Raw genomic sequence first — 21766 nt, 5'->3', positions numbered from 1 at the left:
AGAAGTGCTGGGAATGAAAAGAAGTATGAAGGTTTGCAGAGATGCGTGTGGGGTTGAGACACAGGCACGCCTTATGCACAGCTTGTCCTCAGCTCCTGCCAACTTACGTTGCAAATCCCCACCATGCGGACTCTTTTTCTTTCCACCCTGCTTTTCACTGGTACTTATCAGGTAAGTTTGAGAATTAAAACATTTTTATTCAGCCTTCATTTGGCCCCGTTCTCAGTTGTCTTATTCTGAGTAAAGGAATTGTTAACTGCGTTTTATTTAAGTGATGTAGCAATAGTTTTATTTAATCTGCTCCACCACCACATCAGCTAAAATAAGCATTGTAGATTGTAGAAGTTTGTAGATTGAAACGGCGATGCTGGGCCGTTAGTGGGAACGCGTTTTGAAACGCACATTTGTTCAAATATATTGGAAATCATCCAATGTACAGTTGGCAGTCTAAACGCGCTCAATTAACCAATTTAAGTCTATCATTTGCTTCATGGCTCCATTAACGCATAAATCTAATTCGGATTGCATTAAATTACATTCAGGCACAACCGAGAATATTCACAATCTTTAACGGCACGAAATTGCTTAGATTTATTGCAACTAAATGTCAGATGTATATTAAAACAAAACTCGCAGTCGAGCCCCCAGTAAAAATAAGTTTCTCCAGTGTCTGTATTTTAAGTATGAAAACTTTTTCACCTTGCCGCAGCATATGGGCTGGATATACAGGGGTACATGTTAAAGCTGGTGAACGAATATGGTCCTTTTCCAGGAATTTATGTTTTGGCAATTGGCCATTTAAAAACAAATCTGCCCATATATCGGTCCCAACATCGCCCAGTTACCAACGTTTAAATCAAATCTCGCCATACCACGACAGAGAAGATTATCTCCTTACTACATTAGGAGACTACATTATTAATCGCTTTTAAAACGTATTCTGACACATTGTAGCATGGTATTATTGAAAACTTTCTTGGGCAACTTTCTGCCCAAATGGCATAGTATACAAAAATATAAACTTTCTAAAATTATATTCTGTCTGCAGCCTTTTGACTGGATTTATAAACTCTGCTGGCTATTGTACCAATGTTTTTTTTTTCAAAGACTGCTTTCAAACATGTTATTTTTGTCCGTGACAGTGGTTATTTTTGCAACTGTTGGTTTGGCAAATTTCAGCTCTTAGTTAAAATCACCACCGTCTGAAAAATAAACATAAAGCCTTAAATTAAGTGACTTCCATTGGATTTCAAATGCAACAGAACAAGTATTCAAAGAGACAAATCTGGAGATGTAATATTAGCATGGAGACACAAATGTTTTATTTATTGTGAGATGCTGGCGAGAGCCATATTTATTGCACATCCCTAGCTGTTTTTGAACGGAATGGCTTGAATTGAGGCAGTTCTGATAACGAAACTCGGAGCTGAAGCATTGATTCTGTTTTTCTTTCCATGGGTGGTGCCACGGTTCACCTCATACCCCATGCAATAGGCAGGATAGAAGTTGAACAGAGATAAATGCTTAAGTGCTGGCTTGGCTATTGAATTTATTTTTAAATATGTTATTATTCAAAGTAAATGGCATTTAGGACGAATAGTGAAAGGCCTGGATAGAGTGGATGTGAAGAGGGTGTTTCCACTAGTGGGAGAGTGTAGGACCAGAGACCATAGCCTCAGATTAAATGGAGGTACTTTTATCATATCATATCATATCATATATATACAGCCGGAAACAGGCCTTTTCGGCCCACCAAGTCCGTGCCGCCCAGTGATCCCCGCACATTAATACTATCCTACACCCACTAGGGACAATTTTTACATTTACCCAGCCAATTAACCTACATACCTGTACGTCTTTGGAGTGTGGGAGGAAACCGAAGATCTCGGAGAAAACCCACGCAGGTCACGGGGAGAACGTACAAACTCCTTACAGTGCAGCACAGGAAGGGGATGAGGAGGAATTTCTTTAGTCAGAGGGTGGTGAATCAGTGGAATTCATTGCCGCAGAAGGTTGTGGAGGCCAAGTCCATGATTGAATGGCAGAGTAGACTTGAAGGGGCCAAATGGCCTAAGACTGTTCCTATAATTTATGAACGTATTTAAGAGGCTTTGTGGATAGGCATATAGATATGCGAGGAATGGAGGGATATGGATTATGCGCAAGTAGATAAGACATGGCCTTGGTGTCACGTTTATTGCTAAATTCCATCTGCCAATCCCTTGCCCACTTTCCAAGTTGATCTGTTTCTGGTATCTTATCTACCAGGAATAAATCGTCCAGTTTTATCCCCCCTAATTTCCTCCTTAAATGTCCCTCTATATTCCTTATGGTCATCTGTTTAATAATTATAAAATGATGGAAAATCAACATATTATACAGAATCTGCAAAAAGTGAAACAGTTAATGCTTTGGGTTGAAGATTCTTCATCATTATTATTCTGATGAAGGGTTTTCAAACTAAAACACTGATTGGTTCTTTTTTTCACAGCTGCCGCTTGACCTGCTATTTTTTTTCAGCATTTATTTTTTATTTCAGATTTCCAGCATCTATGGTCTTTTTGCTTTTCAGCTTCTCTGTCAGTCTGACGAATGGTCTCAGACCTGAAACATTAACAGTGTTTCTTTCCATAGATGCCGCTTGGCTTGCTAAGGTTTTGACTGCATCTTCCATTGTTATTTCGGAAAACTGTCCCTTGTGCATTTGAAAGAAAATCACAGCATTCAATAACACTGACAACATGTATTTACATATTAATCTGATATCTATTTACATATCACTGAGACTGACAGATTCTTGTCAGGTATTATGGGGAAAAGGCAGGAGAATGGGGTTGAGAGGGAAAGATAGATCAACCATGATTGAATGGCAGAGTAGACTTGATGGGCTGAATGGCCAAATTCTGCTCCTAGAACTAATGAACTTATGGTGCCTGACCTACTGATTGTATCCAGCGTTTTCGATACAAGGTGTTGCTCTGAGGCTCAAGTCGCAAACAAACCACTCAGAGTAAAGAGGGAAAGATTCCCTCAGAGACATTGATGAAACACACGGATGGTTACAGCAACCCAGCACTTATGTGGTCGCTGTGCACGCTTTTTAAAATTCCATATTTTCACCTTTGTTTATGTTTGCACATATTGAAAACAAGATTATTGCCAAACATACTGGTTGGTTTGAGGAAGGCAGCATGACTACTTGCCTGCCATAATAAATCCCTTCAGAGATGCTGCCTGTCCCGCTGATTATTCCAGCATTTTGTGTCTGCCATAATAAAGGCATATACTATATAGAATCCATCTCGTATTACTTGTGGATATTTGTAAAATTACTTGCAGATATTTGTGGAATGAATTCCCTTGTGCTCTCTTGAAAAAACATTCATATTTATCGAAGTGCTGACCAAGGGAAAGTACTTCAATGGTTTTATTATATTTAATTTCTAAAAAGGAATAATGAATAGATAAATAATGACTCACTTTTGATGGGCTAGGGAATAGAATAAATCAATCTTAAAACACGTTAGAAAGAAACACGGCAAATATTCAGATGATCATGTTTTCTCTCAAAATCTTGGCAAAAAGACAAACCAAGAATTAAGAAAAATATATGTTTGATAAATAGCACTAAATGATTGAAATGTAATTAATCTTAACATGACAAGGCAGGTTATTGATCATTTATTTGACTCTTGCACTATTTGTACAGTGATGGAGTCGACATCTGAGATGTCCTCATTCTTTAGGGAATGGGGGTTCCCCTCTTCCATCAATAATGAGGCCCTCACACGTTTCTCCTTGGTACCCCGCAGCTCTGCTCTTGCTCCCCCTAGGCGCAAAAGGGACAGAATCCCCCTAGTCCTTACTTTTCATTCCCTTAGCCTTCGCATACAACAAATAATCCTCCAACATTTTTGCCACATCCAACAGGATCCCACCACGAGTCACATCCTCACATCTCCCCACCCCCCACCCCCCACCCCCCTTTCCGCGTTCCACAGAAACTGTTCCGTCTGCAACCCTCTGGTTAACTCATCTCTTCCCACCCAAACCATCCCTTCCCCAGATACCTTCCCCTGCAACCGCAGGAAGTTCAACACCTGTCCCTATACCTGTCCAGGACCCTGACAGGCCTTTCAGGTTAGGCAGAGGTTCACTTACACCTCCTCCAACCTCATCGGTGAATCCAAGTGCAGGCTCTGCGATTTTCTTCGCTGCACACCTTCGCTCAGTCCGCCAGGACCAACCTGTTCTCCCAGGTTGACAAACACTTTAATTTCTCTTCCCATTCCCACACTGATGTTTCTGTCATCCATTGTCCTCTCAAAAATCATCAGTAAACTTCAATACATTCAAAACTCCGCTGCCCGTCTACTCACCCACTCCCCGATCCGTGACCATATCACCCCCGTCCTTTACAAGCTCCACTGGCTCCCCATCCCCCAGAGAATCCAGTACAAAATCCTCCTCATGACCTACAAATCCCTCCATAACCTGGCCCCATCCTACCTGACTGACCTCCTCCACAGGCACACTCCCACCTGCACGCTCCGCTCTGCTGCTGCCAACCTTCTGTCCCCCCCCATCCGGACCAAACTCAGATCCTGGGGGGACAGGGCTTTCTCCATCGCTGCTCCCACCCTCTGGAACTCACTACCCCAAACCGTCAGAGACTCCTCCTCACTCACCACATTCAAAACATCACTGAAGTCTCACCTGTTCAGCACTGCCTTCAACCACTGACCGTCACCTCACCTTCTGTCTCCTTTTTCTGTTCGTTTACTTATTTATCTATTTATTTTCTTCTCTATGTTCTAGTAATCCCTGTAAAGCGTCTTTGAGTGTTTGAAAAGCGCTATATAAATGTAATGCATTATTATTGTCAGAGTGAGGCTAAACGCAAATTGGAGGAACAGCATATCGTATTTCGCTTGGGCAGCTTACAACCCAATGGTATGATTTGCCTGCACTCATTTTCACCTAGGCCACAGCTAACAATGTCCAGTTTCCTTTATTATAGTTACTTACTTGCATATCTTTCATTCATTTGTTCTATATCTCTCTACATGACCGTCTATATCTCTTGTTTCGCTTTCCGCTGACTCTCAGTCTGAAGAAGGATATCGACCCGAAACTGATAAGTTTCTCCAGCTTTTTGTGTTTTTATTTGAGTCTTTTCTGTTGCATAATAGTTATGTATTTTCATAATTTGATCAGGATTATTCCTGGATCAAGATTTATCTAATTTCAAACCGTTCGGAAACACTTATTCTATTGAGACAGATTTAAATTTCTAAGTCAGCATCTCACTTTTAAATACACCAAAACTATAAATATAATTATTATTTTGCTTGTGTCAGATAACAAAGGTGAACAATTGGTCATGGTTGAAATGTGGAAGTGATGGCTTCAGTCTTACACTTCTGCACACAATTGTCCATGATTCCCTAACCATTCTTATTATTTAGAACATAGAAGATGGCAGCACAGGAACAGGCCCTTCAGCCCACAATGCCTTGATGGAACAGAGCTGGAAAATTGGAAACCCAAATAGAGTCATAGAGTCATAGAGTGAGACAGTGTGGAAACAGGCCCTTCAGCCCAACTCTCCCACACCGGCCAACAATGTCCCAGCTACACTAGTCCCACTTGCCTGCGCTGGGTCCACTTCCCTCCAAAGCTGTCCTATCCATGTACCTGTCTAACTGTTTCTTAAATGATGGGATAGTCCCAGCCTTTTCTTAATACTTTACTGATGACTAAAACATTGTCAAATTCAAATAAAACTGCGATGTTGTTTCTGCAGTTAAAGCCGCATGTCTGACCACATTATACGATTATCCGATTTTCCTTCTTGGAATAGGTTCCCTATTAACAATTAACTATAAACTATTAACAAGTAAGTAAATGTAAAAATTAAATGTTTTCCAAATCAATCCATCACCAAAATAGTTTTTCTAACAGCATTAGTTTAAATGGTCACACATTTAAATAGCGCACAGAGAGTGGTTGACATTTGGAATGCATTGCCAGAGGAGATGATGGAATCAGATACAATCAGTACATTTATGAAGTATTTAGACCAATGAATAAATAGGCAAGACATAGAAAGATACAGAACTTGGTGTGGACAAATGGGTTCAGTGTAGATGAGCAAAATGCTTGGCATGGAGCTGTGCCCCTTTGTGTTGTACAACCCTTTAACTCTGTCTGCATGAACCATATTGTGATTGTGATATTTGATGTCTCGACCCATGTTTCTGGTGCCTCTTTGGTAAGGTCAAGTCAAGCAACTCAAGTCAAGAATTAAGAGTGTTTAATTGTCATATGCACTGGGACCATAACAATGAAATTCTTACTCACTGCAGTTTGACAAGACACAATAAAAGCTACAACACAACAAATAAATATACAATAAATTATCAGCTATTCTAGGTAAATCAGACTGTGGTCAAGCAGCCTTTGTTAGTATAAAGTCCACATTAGATCGATACTGAGACAGGATTGTGGTTCAGGCTGTGCAGAGTGGTTCAATAGCCTGATAGTTGATGGGGAAAAGCTGTTCTTGAACCTGAAGATATTGGTTCTCAGGCTGTTGTATGTTCTTCCCGATGGTAGCAGGAAGTTGAGTGCCAGGGCAAAGTGGTGTGGGTTATTGATGACGAAAGCACACTGGATGTTCTCAATAAGTAAAGTGTGGAAGTCAGTAAACCAGTGGCATATGATACATTTTTGCTGAAACCTGGCTATTCATCATGATCAGAATATCCAGCTGTTTTCCAAAAACCTTTAGAAAATAATTTTATTTGGAGAGTTGGAGAAAAATGTAATTACTCCTGAACAAAAAAAATGAAGATATTGAAAACATGTCAGATGAAAATATTGGAACGCTGAAATCTTATGTAAACATAATCTTATGTGAGAACATGGTTGCATGGATTTCCAGCACATTCAATGTGGCAGATTGCAGAATTAAGTACAGTAAAACTCTGATAATTTGCAATCCAACTCTTCAGAAAACCCGATGGGTCAGCATTGAGCTCATTGGGTGATGTCACAGCACTTTCTTTCATAAGTTAATTAGTGGAAACATCCTCTCCACATCCACTCTATCCAGACCTTTCACTATTCAGTATTCAGTAAGATGAGAACCCCCCTCCTAAACACCAGCGAGCACAGGCCCAAAGGCTCATCATATGTTAACCCACTCATTCCTGGGATCTTTAAACTCTCGGGGCCCTGGTTTGGGATTATATTCCATCTCACTGGAGTCCTGGTTCCTATGCTACTTTTCAATTTGCTGGCATCCTGATTATGCACTCCCTTTGAACGTGGTTTGACACATGATTTAGAAGATTGGTAGAGAAGGTTATTTTGACCCTGCTGTTCCAAAGAATGGAGCAGTACCTTAAAATAACATTGAAAATGACCAGGGACATTGTACCTGTGAGGATACTTAAGGAAAGATACAAAACTCATACTTTGCATTTACCTCATGAGGTTTTAAAATTGTGTGTGACTCCATTTTTGAGCATGATATTATAAAATTGAACAGTGTCACTGTGTGCTACACTGTACATTTATCCATTACGTCATGTTGTTGATTAAATATTTTGAACAGTAGGTAGGCCTCAGGCAGTCCAACTTGGCACCCTGTCCATGGTTCATATGAATCACCTTTTGCTATTTGCAAACAACTGAGGTAAAAATTAAATCATTATTAATTCATTAAAATGAATGAATTAACTTGTGAAATAAAAGAAGCCATTAAACCTGCTCGTTCAATGAGAGTCAGTGATCCCTTCATATACAAAATATAGTGTCTGGTGTCTACTACGGATGGCGTGGAATTGTGGCAACTTTGATTCTGGAACAAACCTGTTTTCTCTGGAGCTTTGTTGTCTGAGGAGCAACCTGATGGAATTAGATAGATAATTAGATAGAATTAGATAGAAATTAGATAGATAGCAGAGTTTTTTACCCCGAGGGTGGAAATGCCATATAGAAGGCATAGGTTTAACGTGAGAGAGGGAAAGCTAAGGGAGATGTGTGGGTAAAGTTTTTTTTTTAGTGAGAGAGTGGTAGATGCTTAGAGTACGATGCCAGCAGAGGAAATGGAAGATACAATTGCAATATTTAAGATGCATTTGGAAAGACACATGAATAGGCAAACCATGATGGGATATGGGCCGTGAGCAGAGTAGTTTAAATTTATATCATTGACATCCTGTTTTATGTTCCAATCTCTGTCCTTTATGGCTGATAGTTAAATTTGAGACATTGTCTCCTCTAGATACTCAAGCGTGCAACATGTTCATAAGTCATAGAAGCAGAAGTAGATCATTCGGCCCATCAAGTCTACTCTACCATTCCATCATGGCTCATGGCTATCTTTCCCTCTCAATCCCATTCTCCTGCCTTCTCCTCATAACCCCTGACACCCTTACTAATAATGTCAACCACCATTTTATGCTTTAATGTGAACACCTCTCACTCTTTAAACTGAAGAAATTTAGGCCAAGTCTGCTTGATTTCTCTTCATAGTTCAAATCTCCCATTTAATCAATCTGATGTGTTGTCTTGGATAAAATGCACCTGAAACTAGCAGAGAGAAACTGGACAAACCACAACTGTAAATGATACTGCTGTAGCTCACATTTAAACTTTCCTGAAATTATGAAGTGACATAGCCAATCCTGCCTCAATTGCATTGCTATCACTGATATTTAAACAAGTGGAAATTCCACTCCAGGGCATTAAAATAAGAGAGTACCACCTGACTTTAAAACATCGTGACAATAGCTCTTTGCGACCAGATTGTATCCTTCAAGAATTTAAACTGTGTATAAGTTCTTATGCAGGATTCAACAGAGTCAAGCACAACGGGCAGTTGTGGAAAGTGGAAAGAAAGCAGCAGAATTTGAAGCTCCCGAACGCAGACAATTTTGCAAATGGCCGTGTAAATGTCCACGCAAACCTCTATGTGCACCTGGAGTAAGTTTGGTAACTGATGGCTGTGGATGTTGCAAAGCCTGTGCAAAGCAATTTGGGGAGCTCTGCACTGAAGCTGACACCTGTGACCCTCACAAGGATTTGTACTGTGACTATTCTGGCGATAGACCTAAGTACGAATTTGGAGTATGTTCATGTAAGTTAAATTGTAACAATATTTTCTCTTCAAGTCTAATGTAAATAATCGCTGAATATTCTTTAATTATTATATTAGAATTCAATGGTGATGCTAATATTATGTTTGTTACTTTTATTAGATCGAGTAAAAGTCTTAGGGGTGAAGATTGATGTATATTTGTATTTTACCTGTATTACCTTTATTTCAAAGGTGTGAAATTTTAAAATTTATATACAGTGCATTCAGAAAGTATTCAGACCTCTTCACCTTTTCCATATTTTGCTATGTTACAGCCTTATTTTAAAATGGATTAAATTCATTTTTTAATCATCAATCTACACACAATATCCCATGATAAAAAAGGGAAAACAAGTGTTTAGAAATTTTTGCAAAGTAGTTAAAAATAAATAACTGAAATATCACATTTACATAAGTATTCAGACCCTTTACTCAGTACTTTGTTAAGGCACCTTTGGCAGTGATTACAGCCTCAAGCCTTCTTAGATATGACGCTACAAGCTTGGCATACCTGTATTTGGGTAATTTCTCCCATTCTTCTCTGCAGATCCTCTCAAGCTCTGTCAGGTTAGATGGGGAGCGTCGATGCACAGCTATTTTCAGGTCCCTCCAGAGATGTTCGACCGGGTTCAAGTCCGGGCTCTGGCTGGGCCACTCAGGGACATTCACAGTCTTGTCACAAAGCCACTCCTGCATTGTCTTGGCTGTGTGCTTAGGGTCATTTTCCGGTTGGAAGGTGAACCTCCGCCCCAGTCTGAGGTCCAGAATGCTCTGGAGCAGGTTTTCATCAAGGATCTCTCTGTACTTTACTCTTCATCTTTCCCTCAATCCTGACTAGTCTCCCAGTTCCTGCTGCTGAAAAACATCCCCACAGCATGATGCTGCCACCACCATGCTTCACTGTATGTATGTTATTGGTCAGGTGATGAGTGGTGCCGCTTGGCATTCAGGCTAAAGATTTCAATCTTGGTTTCATCAGACTAGAGAATCTTGTTTCTCATGGTCTGAGAGTCCTTTAGTTGCCTTTTGGCAAACTCTGAGTGGGCTGTCATGTGCCTTTTACTGTGGAGTGGCTTCCGTCTGGCCACTCTACCATAAAGACCTGATTGTTGGAGTGCTGCAGATATAGTTGTTCTTCTGGAAAATTCTCCCATCTTCACAGAGGAACTCTGGAGCTCTGTCAGAGTAACTATCGGCTTCTTGGTCTCCTCCCTGACCAAGGCCCTTCTCCCCCGATTGCTCAGTTTGGCCGGGCGGCCAGCTCTATGAAGAGTCCTGGTGGTTCAAAAGTTCTTCCATTTAAGAGTGACGGAGGCCACTGTGCTCTTCGGGACCTGCAATGCTGCAGAAATTATTTTATACCCTTCCCCAGATCTGTGTCTCAACACAATCCTGTCTTTGAGGTCTACGGACAATTCCTTCATCTTCATGGCTTGGTTTTTGCTCTGACATGCACTGTCAACTGTGGGACCTTATATAGACAGGTCCAAATCATGTCCAATCAATTTAATTTACCACTGGTGGACTCCAGTCAAGTTGTAGAAACATCTCAAGGATAATCAATGGAAAAAGGATGAACATAAACTCAATTTTGAGTGTCATAGCAAAGGGTCTGAATACTTATGTAAATGTGATATTTCAGTTATTTCTTTTTAATTACTTTGCAAAAATTTCTAAACACCTGTTTTCACTTTTTTATTATGGGGTATTGTGTGTAGATTGATGATAAAGAAAATGAATTTAATCCATTTTAAAATAAGGCTGTAACGGAGCAAAATGTGGAAAAAGTGAAGGGGTCTGAATACTTTCTGAATGCACTGTACATCCAGTTTCAAATAAAAAGCATTTCTGATAAGCATTTAGTTATTCATTGCAGGAACTGTAGAAAACATGTTTTACATGGAATCACTCCCCTGAGGAAGTTTGTGCGGTGATATTCCAAATGATTTGTTTGATGATCTTTTATCTAAACTTCTACAACATCTAAGTATTGTGCAGCATTGTAGAGGTGCAATTAGTTAACAAGAACAATGATCCAAATGTGTTTTTAGTCTGCACTGTAAATCAATACACTGGGTGATTTTGAACATCAGAAAGCATGCAAAAGAAAGTGCTGATGGCATCTCCATCTTCGCGTTCTTTAATTCGAGCCAATAACAATATCATCATCTTTGACTTCATAGTATCTTAGAAATGTCCAATCCTTTCAGCTTTCATTATCCATGTCAACTGTATTGCCTATTAATGCTAATCCCATTTGCCTCCATTAAGCCTGCGTCCTATCTAAATGCCTTTTAATTGGAAATGTATCTGGCTTAGCCATCTCCTCTGGCATCTTGTTTTAGATAACTAACAGCCTCTGCATGTAAAACTTGGAATAGAATTATTAGAATAGGAAAGTTTAGAATTCTCAGTTGAAACAAAATAAGTGGGCAGAATTTTTCTGAACATTGAGAAAATGCCCCCTCCTCGCTAGCTCATGTATGTGAGCTAACTGCCAATTCACCATAATTTTTATTACTCCATAAATGTGAAGTAATGCAGTTGGTACATTGCACAGCTAATTGGCAATGACAGCAGTGAAATTGTAAAAATATGGGTTAGCAATTACTCGAGCTTGTATGAAGATTAGCCTACTGATTTCTCAAACTGCTTTCTGCTTTCTTTAGATACTATTGGAGTTGGGTGTGAGTTAAATGGAATATTATACAGACACGGTCAAACGTTCCAGCCTCATTGTCACTATAAATGCACATGTGTGAATGGTGTTTTGGGATGCACACCTACCTGTACAAAGAAATTATCAGCTGGCCAGTGTAAAAATGTTAAGGTCATAAAGAGTTCTGAATATTGCTGTGAAAAGTCCTTTTGTGATAAGAATGGAGGGAAGACTGTGCAAGCATTTGCCCACAGAGTAATGTCTGGTAGGTTGTTTAAATAAATGTACTAACTGTTGTGATGGAATTGAAATAAAAATTATATCTTTGGGATTGGCCATTCAATTGGTCTAAAGCAATTAAATTCTTCAACTGTGTGATGGGTGTGTGATTAATTTGATGGGTTCTTAGCTGGCTGAAAAGTTACAGTAATCTTATTCAAAGTAAAATAGCCTGGCTTACATGTAGTGTAAGAAAATAACTGCAGATGCTGGTACAAATCGAAGGTATTTATTTCACAAAATGCTGGAGTAACTCGGCAGGTCAGGCAGCATCTCAGGATCACAAAATGCTGGAGTAACTCAGCAGGTCAGGCAGCATCTCAGGAGAGAAGGAATGCAATGTCGCTTATGGTTACTGGGCTCTCAAAGAAAAAGTAACAGAGCAACATTGATATTGAATGAATCCACAATCTGGGAATATTGAAGCTGGAAAATAAAAGCATTTAAGAAAGCAAATTTATAATTAAAAAACAAATCCATTAAAATTGGCATCAAGTAGTGACCATGTTATAGTGCTGTGTAATTGTTTTGCAAAGCCTTTTTTTTGGATAGCTGATTCTAAGGTTTAAGGAATGTGAATTTTTTTGCTTTTCCCCGACTTTAAGGGAAAAGTAATTTATGATTTTAAAAAAAGGACTTTTAAAGTCATACCAGAGGTTGATTTTTTTAAACTTACATTTATTTATGTAAAACAAGGACATTTTTGGAAATCTGGGATTGAAACACCAATGTTTATTTTTTGAATAACTTTGTTTAAATATTACTTGGATGAAATAACCAGGAAAACTAGCCCTGTGCAGGGAAGAGATTTGATTTTTGCAACGATTGAAACATATTGCTAACAATTTCAAAGGTATCGCAAAATGCTGGATTAATTTAGCAGGTCAGGCAGCATCTAGGAGAGAGGGACTAGGTGACATTTTGGGTCGAGACCCTTCTTCAGACTGATGAGCATATATTTTTAATGTGCACAATATGGTTTTTACAAGGAGGTATCCCAATTGATTGGTTCTCAGAAGCGGTGCAATCTCCCAACATTCTATTTCTATATTATTTTATCATAATCTTTAATGGTTTCTTTCATAAAATGTTTTAAAGTTGTGGTCCTACACTTAATATGTGGTCAGCTGAGTAAATCTTTAACTATTAAGTTAAGGGCGGCACGGTAGCTCAGCGGTAGAGTTGCTGCTTTACAGCGAATGCAGCGCCGGAGACTCAGGTTCGATCCTGACTACGGGTGCTGCACTGTAAGGAGTTTGTACGTTCTCCCCGTGACCTGCGTGGGTTTTCTCCGAGATCTTCGGTTTCCTCCCACACTCCAAAGACGTACAGGTATGTAGGTTAATTGGCTGGGTAAATGTAAAAATTGTCCCTAGTGGGTGTAGGATAGTGTTAAATGTACGGGGATCACTGGGCGGCACGGACTTGGAGGGCCGAAAAGGCCTGTTTCCGGCTGTATATATATGATATATGATATGATATATGATATATTTTAATAAGCTCTTTCTAAAGATAAAGTTAGGAGCCAGGATACTTAAAGAAGTGTGGTTAAAAAAATCTCTCTTCAGTTCTGTTTACATAATGTAACTTACCAAATAAAATAAGGAAATCTTTATTTTCAAGCATATTTCATTTCTTTCCTGCTTTCAATTCTATTTTCAATGTCATAAAAATTGTTAAATATTATAGGATTGCAAGCCATAATAATATTTTCCTTTTGATTTTGATTATACAACAAGGAACAAAACAAAACAGAGCATAGACTTACTCAGCTAGCTTTGAAGTATAGATGGAAGTCATTTCATCCAAAATGCAATGCAATCCTTTCGCTTGTCTACAAATTGGAAGAAGAAAAAGCAAGGAGGTTGAGAAGAGGTGAAAGTGTGGTGTGTGTGGGAAAAAGGAATGGGAATGTGGGGAAAAGAGAGCTGGGGGTATGAGATTCATGGCAGGATTGGAAGGAGAAATAGACAACTAAGCCATCACATTGGTGCAGTGGTACAGTTGCTGCCTTACAATGCCAAAGACCTGTGTTCAATCTTGACTATGGGCGCTGTTTGTGCAGAGTTTATATGTTCTCCCTGTTACCATGTGGGTTTTCTGCAGGTGCTCCAGTTTCTTCCCACATTTCAAAGATGTGCAGGTTTGTAAGTTAATTGGCTTCTGTAAATTGTCCCTGGTGTGTAGGATAGTATATAATGTATGGGTGATAGCAGGTCGGCGTCGACTTGTTGGGCCGAAGGGCCTGTTTCCATGCTTTATCTCTAAACTAAACTAAATTAAAACTGGGGAAGAGAGATGGTGGGACCTTGGGTAGAGGATGGGCAAGTGCTGTGGGATAAAAAAAGCCAGAAAAAAATTAGTTGGTGAAAGGATCAGAGGGTCCTGAGGGAGAGAGAGGAGCAGGAAAATGCAGGAGAGAGGAGCAGGGCAAGGCAGGTGAGGGGAGCAGGAAAAGGCAGGAGAGAGGAGCAGGAAAAGGCAGGAGAGGGGAGCAGGAAAAGGCAGGAGAGAGACAGACAGATGAGGAAAGGAGAACCTGAACCAAGAAAGAGGGGACTGAGGAGAGCCAATGGAAATAGAATGGGGCATTGAGAGCCAATCAAGACAGATGGTTACACATCTGTAATATTATGGGGTGACGAGCATCAATTATCTAAAGCAATAAATATATAATTTTGATGATTATTGGTGAGCTAATTATTCCTCACATTTTGTGCATCTCCCTACATTATAAGTTTCCTAATTTCCATTAAAAAATGATGACCTTTGTTTTAATATCTCCATGACCTTAGCCCCACTATTTTTATAATCCAATATTTTTTTGTACGACCTGCACTTTCCATTGCTGTCTCTCTAAACATCTTGAAATTAATTATTCCACTGTTGATTGCCAAAGTTTCATGGGCCCGAAACGTCACCCATTCCTTCTCTCCTGAGATGCTGCCTGACCTGCTGAGTTACTCCAGCATTTTGTGAATAAATACCTCTAGAATCCTCTCTTGAAGCTTTTTTTACCCTTATCTCCTTTTGTGCATTTAAGGCACACCATGAAATCTGTTTCAATGACCAAGCATTTGATTGCTGAAATGAAAATTTCTATGGTGTATTATCATATTTTGTTTGATAACATTCCTTGGGACAGTTTACTTCTTTAAGTGTTCTATATGAATTCAAACTGTCATTGTTCTACTTTTCAAACTTTCTTAATGAAATGGATGCTGACGCAATAGATTTGCCATTTCCTGTAGCCTTCTGCATTCTTTCCAACTGTTTTCTATGCTTTTTTTTGCTGTAGTTAGATGATTCTGGTGGTAATCACTGCATTAGTGAATAAATAATTTACATTCAGATTCCAAGGACACATGACTAACCTTCCATTTAATTCCCCTTTGTTTTCTATCCTTCAACCTTCTCTGTCAGTTGTTCACCATGATCACTTAATATAAATTTGAAGACAAATTCTTGCACTGGTGAGTCCTCTTTTTATTTCTATTACCAGTTTACAAGGCAAGAGTGGTCGTGTGGCGGAAGAAGTGTATGCTGCAAACAACTCCCTGGAGTGCATGTTCAAAACTTTGTGGCATGGGAATTTCAGTCAGAGTGACAAATGACAACAGCAGGTGTGAACTTGGGAGAGAAAGTAGACTGTGCTTTATTCGACCTTGCAACACAGGCACATTGAAAAATATGAAGGTAAATCACAAACCATTCACGAGTAACATTTGCAAGGGTAGAGATGAAAAGTTATTTTGATTGCATCAGGATATATGGGTGCTTCCATAAATTACCATGAGTACCAACCTGACATGGGTGGCCAAATTTGAAAGTTATTAAATTTTAATGAAATACCATAGGATTAAAAATGGGCCTACCTATGATCCTTTTGAGCTAATTTGTGATCAAAATCGACCAAAATTTGACCAAAATTTAAAAACTTACAAAATTTGAAAAAAACCCCAAGATGAAATGTTTAAAAAAAATGTTAATATACATAAACGAGAAAGAATATGGTAACCTTTCATCGAATTCGATGTTAATTTACTTGAAATTTGCCCAGAACCAAAAGTAGGTGAAATGTACAACAATAACCGTTATAGCATTATAGCATTGACGACATCAAAAAACCGGAGGGACTACAGAATGAGACATCGCTAAAGTAGGTGAGCAAACTAGATCTTTATTTCATGATTTTAAGTTCTATTCATTATTAAGTATTTCAATGGAAAGCTTAAACACAAAATATAAATAATAAAAAAAGAAACAATAAATATTTAAAACGGTTATGCTCCTTTTAATTCACAAATTTCACACGTGACCAAATGGACACAACTACTCACGTTGTGTTGCAAAAACGGGGCATCAGAAAACCATCTAATCAGGTGATAAATTATAAAAATCATAAGCATAATCAGAATTTGGCTTATATAGAGTTATTTAATTGCAAAATTAATGTAATCTTTCTGGTATAAATTAGCCGAAGGATTTGATGAAATCATGCTTGAAAAATGTCACAAAAAGAGGCAAGAAAACACATGGACATATCTGATATTTTTCTTTGTAAAAACAGATTTATTTATTTTTTGCTTCATCTCATTATTTTGGCTAAACAACATGATCTATACTACGTAAAATACAGGATATGAAACAATGGGAATATTACATTAAAAAACAGGAAAATAACCTGGAAGTTTGGAGACCTTCAGTTTCACTAGTGAGTGTTGTGTTTACAGAAACACCCATATATTCCTGCGTCTAAGTAAAAAGACATCAATTCAAAAATAAACGCTCCTTTAGTCATACAGTACAAAGAGACAGGGTCAGTGTGTAAGGATAGAAATTCATCTCTGGTTTTGAACATGAAAAGTGCTCCATAGTGGCATCAACACTTTGTAGCCAGCTATCTGATATTCATTCTGTTGAATCCAGTGAAATTAGTTACAAATTAGAACCCAATAGGTTTATGGTTCTACAAAATCCATTCTGACATAGTTTTTATTTTGGCAGAATGTTTTCAAAAAGGGAGCAAGCATTAAATAAGTGAAGGAATTAGAATTTCATTTGGTATTCTATCCATACAGGCAGCCTTTTTAAAAAATATATCCTTAATTAAAGTGGTCCAAAAACATTTTTTGAGAATTTTCCACTACCCTTGGATTATCCTCAGCAATATCAGATTTACTGATTATATCAGCTTTATCTCAATTCTTTTCATAGGACATTGTTTACAAATTGCCAACTACATTTCTCAATGTACAATGGTGATTACACTTCAAATGTACGCCATTGTCTTTGCAGTATATTGGAACAATCTGAGCATGTGAACTTTTCTTGTCCTCTACTACATTCCCATTCATTTTGTTTGGTCATGGAATAGTAAACGTCTGAAGTGATGCTCAAATAAAATTTGATACACTGTTGTACATTAATGGCAGCATGTTCAAATGTACTTCAAACCTCACTTTTTTTTAATCCCTAATGATCCATTGATAGGTTCTACAATAAAACCATTGCCACTGCCTTAAAGGTTTGGGGAGAATACGTTGTTATTGACAAAGCATAAAGGGGATCATCTTGGCTAAAAGGCCTTTTATATATTAGAATTGTAAAGGTTGACTGGGTCCTATGATATTCCATGAGTTGACTTGAAGGCATGCCTTCCCTTCCTATATATATGGTTTCCTGAAACAAAAGAAAACATTAAAAAATAAATAAACACAACTCATTCCCAATCATTACCATAAATTATGAAAAATAAATGAAAATGATGCATGTTTCTAAACTTCATTCAGAACATTGGGCAATGGGTGAAGAGTCAGAATAATGCCCCATATTCCAGTGTTGCTCATTCAATTACATTATAACTTCATGGCAAGAAGGGACAGATGCTTTGGATACCATACTTAGCTGACTACTATAAATGTTTGAATGTCTTGCAACACTGCCAGTGCTTATAGTAAAACTATCACCAAAAACTTGATTTATAACACAAAATAACAATAACTTTCATTGTTTTTACATTTTTGTGTTTTCCTTTCAGAAAGACAAGAAGTGCCTACAATCATTCCAGCACACCAAGCCTGAAAAATTCTCTCTCTCTGGTTGCACAAGCAGAAGCTACAGACCAACATTCTGTGGTACATGCTCTGATTCTCGTTGCTGCATTCCCCATCAAGAAAAGACTGTGAAAGTACAATTTAATTGCTCTGATGGAGGAATAATCATATGGAAGATGCTGTCGATCACATCTTGTAAATGTCAGAGAGTCTGTGTTGATTCAGAGGACATATTCTCAGATCTGAAACTGTTGTAGTCAATCGCTGCCTGCAATGTGGGCACCATAAGACAGCAGAATCATTTACACAAGCTTTCTCTACAAAAGGATGTAAATTTGATCTTATAATTTAATACAGCTAGATTACACAAAGTTAAACAACATTCATAAACCAGCTTGAGATGCATCTTCATAAACTTTCTGTACAAAGCTATAATTTGCTCCACTATGGCAGTAAAATAAAACTATTTGTAAAGTGTGTCTGCATCATTAGTTTATTTGCCTAAGTCTCTCAAAGTAAATCTCTGTTGTGCACTCTACAGTTCAGCAAAGATCCCCCTCTATCATATAACTGGAAAAGAACTAGAACTTTAATATAATTAAAATCACTGCTTTAGATAAACAGTTTCAGTTTGAAGTAGACAAGGTTGTGTAATATTCTAGAAAATGACTAACATACATTTTGCTAATCTTGCATTTAAATATCGATTATTTTTCACAAATTTCATTTCTCACTTCATTGAAAAAGATTTTAGATGGTCAGTTATAGATAGCTGTTATAGTAAATGCTGGTTTAAACCGAAAATAGACATAAAATGCTGGAGTAAGTGGAACAGGCAGCATCTCTGTATAGAAGGAATGGGTGATGTTTCAAATCGAGACCCTTCTTCAGACTTTACAGATGGCTGTTAGTTGGTTCAGGAAGAGGAATCTTGTCCGAGTTAAGTGGGTAAAGGTTTAAAATAAATACTCTTGTAGATTGAGTACGTAATCTAGTCTGATGCCAGTTGCCTTTTAAATTAAACATTACACAAATGGCTTGCCCATATTTTTTGCATTCACAGTAAGACATCATTTAATAAGCATAAATATTGGTCAATATTTATCTCCAAATCAATATATAGAGCAAATTGTTTGGCCATTTGTTTCAATGCTAACTGTGGAATTTTTCAGTAAGTAAATCAGTTGTCATTTTCCTTCTATTAATTAAGTCACTATTTATTATAATAAAACATTTAATGGGCTAGGAAACACCAAGACAGAGTTTTAAAAGTGCATTATAAATATATTTTTTATTTTGTAAGAGCTTATATACTGCATGACAAGAGTCAGATATTGGTTGTTAGATGATCAAAATTGCATTATTTTACAAAATACATTAAATCTCAATAATCCATTATTGAACTATACAGAAATACAATTCTTCAACATCTGGATCACTGAAAGATGCTTGCCATGCTGTTTCAATTCTTGTGGCCATGGCACCCAGAGTCTCAACTCACCAGGGCATTGGTTCCCACCTTCCCTCTAAATTTGCCATAAAACATTAAGGTTCACTTACAAAGTGGATTAATTTTAGTTAATATCTTTTAAATTAAGAAAATTTATATTTGGTATCTGCCTTATAATTCAAGATAGACACAAAATGCTGGAGTAACTTAGCAGGACAAGTAGCATCTCTGGAGAGAAGGAATGGGTGACGTTTCGGGTCGAGACCCTTCTTCAGACTTAGAGGAGGGGGAGATACGAAAATAAGGAATTTAAGCTTTCCCCTGTTTCAGCTTTATGTATGCTTTACCAACTTTTTGGGGCAAACCTTTTCGGTTTGATCTTACGTTTCAAGCTAAGAAATAGCCTAGGGGAGGAGAAAAATCTGTCCATATACACCTTATGCCAATTGGAATCAATTGCATTCTCAAGAGTTCACCATACTAGACCCCAAGGTCATCTTGCGATCATTGTTCTCATCTTTACCGGTGTAAACATTCCATCATAGTTATATCCATTCACTGAATCACATAAAGCCCAGATTTTTATACTCCATTTACTAGGCTTATTGCGGATATATTGCTTGGAACAAGCAGCCTTTGGATCCTTTCATTATTTTGTCTATTGATATTTCTTGGTGTAGGTGATAGAAATTCAAATTCATATCTTTCACAAGATTTATCACTGGACGTATTTTGTACAGTGGGTCACATGGACCATTCACCAATTGGCATTGTCATTGAAATGCAGGAAGGAACGCAGAAGTATGTATCGGTCCCTACTCATCACTCGACTGGACCCTTGGGTTTGTGTCAGCCAAAAAATATCCCAGTAATCATGGAGGTGATTTTTACTACATTTTCAAGGGCCACTTACACTTTCAATTCTTCCTTAGAAGTATCATGCCACTTTCTAAATCTTGATGAGGGTGGTAGCTCATCATCAATAACAGGATTGTCAAAGAATTGTAAGGCGTATCTATTTGTTTCATCAGCGCGAGTACAAATATGGCAGGTGGAAATCACCTGGTTGATCATGTCCAGGGTCCATTGGAACCCTTAATCCTGGCTCAGGGTGACCACAAAATAAGGTCATGGGATTGAAGGTAGGATGGTGCTTATCAGCAGGAACTAATTTGATCCAATTCTGAGTGTCAGTCAACACTGCAGGCCCATGATTCTGTGTTACACGCCTTGGAGGGGTAGGGGATGCATCGTCATTGATCACATCACGCCCTCAGTCTGATTTTTGGTCACTTTCAGAGGCGTTGTCATCAGAAATTTCACTTTCAATATCGTTTTTATCCAGTTCACCATCGGAATCATTTGAAAGTTCCTCGCCTTCAGAGTCACTGTCTGCAATAGATATGGACTCACCAGTTCGTCTCCTACGATAATCCGCCATGGTGGTTTTGGAAACAATAGTTCACATGCAAAATTCTGACGATTTTTGAATGAAAACACCTATTTCTTGAGTGTTACCTCGAGAGCACCAGTCTGACAAGAACCACCCAGGGTGATTTTAGAAACAAAATTTTTAAATTTTTTAATGAAAAGTTCACACGCAAAATTCTCATGATTTTTGAATGGAAACACCCATTTCTCAAGTTTTATCTCAAGAGCGCCAGTCTGAAACTGAATGCCAGCAACGTCTATTGGCGACTTCTAATACTACTGTTATTGTAAAATAAGTCTCACCTTGGTCGCAAAGAAGTGCCTTCAGTCGCCAATTGGCGTACATGCGCATCGAAAGGGTTAAACAATGCAATGTCCATTTTGGAAATAATGCACTTCATCTATGTGGATATGCTGCTTAAATGTATTGGACAGGTCAACTCCAAGAACTTGAAATTCATACCCAAAAGGTTTAGAGAGTAATATTTTGTTTACTTCACTATTTTAATCTCTCCTTTGTGGCGGCTCCCAAGGGTCGGGCCATACTTCTACCGACCCCTCGGCACGGGAATGGAACAGTCCCGGGAGGCGGTCCTGGACTCAGGTATATAAGGACAAGGTTTGGGCGCCAAGCCATTCCGGCAGACTAGACCCGTCTGATACCCACGATACAATAAAATATACCTTCCCGAAATACCTGGCTCCTTGCCTTTATCGACGCGCTACACCTTCGTAGTTGCTTT

General features: G+C 38.4%; 1 protein-coding gene across 1 annotated transcript; it reads left to right on the top strand.

Annotated features, from left to right (window-relative positions):
- The first annotated feature begins 123 nt into the window (after positions 1 to 123).
- On the top strand, positions 124 to 18399 carry ccn6 (cellular communication network factor 6). The gene is made up of 5 exons (XM_078400182.1): positions 124 to 171; positions 8851 to 9148; positions 11818 to 12072; positions 15589 to 15782; positions 18127 to 18399. The coding sequence occupies exons 1-5, from the start codon at positions 124 to 126 to the stop codon at positions 18397 to 18399; spliced, it is 1068 nt and encodes a 355-aa protein (XP_078256308.1).
- Positions 18400 to 21766: the final 3367 nt, after the last annotated feature.

Source organism: Rhinoraja longicauda, chromosome 5 (assembly GCF_053455715.1).
Source record: "Rhinoraja longicauda isolate Sanriku21f chromosome 5, sRhiLon1.1, whole genome shotgun sequence".
Classification (NCBI taxonomy): domain Eukaryota; kingdom Metazoa; phylum Chordata; class Chondrichthyes; order Rajiformes; family Arhynchobatidae; genus Rhinoraja; species Rhinoraja longicauda.
The sequence above is the reverse complement of the archived record's forward strand: the minus strand, read 5'-3'. Positions and strand labels throughout refer to the sequence as shown.

Bases quoted from the DNA above. Each gene is read 5' to 3' on its own strand.
- ccn6 (XM_078400182.1), top strand. From the start codon at position 124: ATGCGGACTCTTTTTCTTTCCACCCTGCTTTTCACTGGTACTTATCAG. The intron at 172-8,850 runs GTAAGTTTGAGA...ACTGTGTATAAG, and splicing joins TTTTCACTGGTACTTATCAG to TTCTTATGCAGGATTCAACA. The intron at 9,149-11,817 runs GTAAGTTAAATT...TGCTTTCTTTAG, and splicing joins CGAATTTGGAGTATGTTCAT to ATACTATTGGAGTTGGGTGT.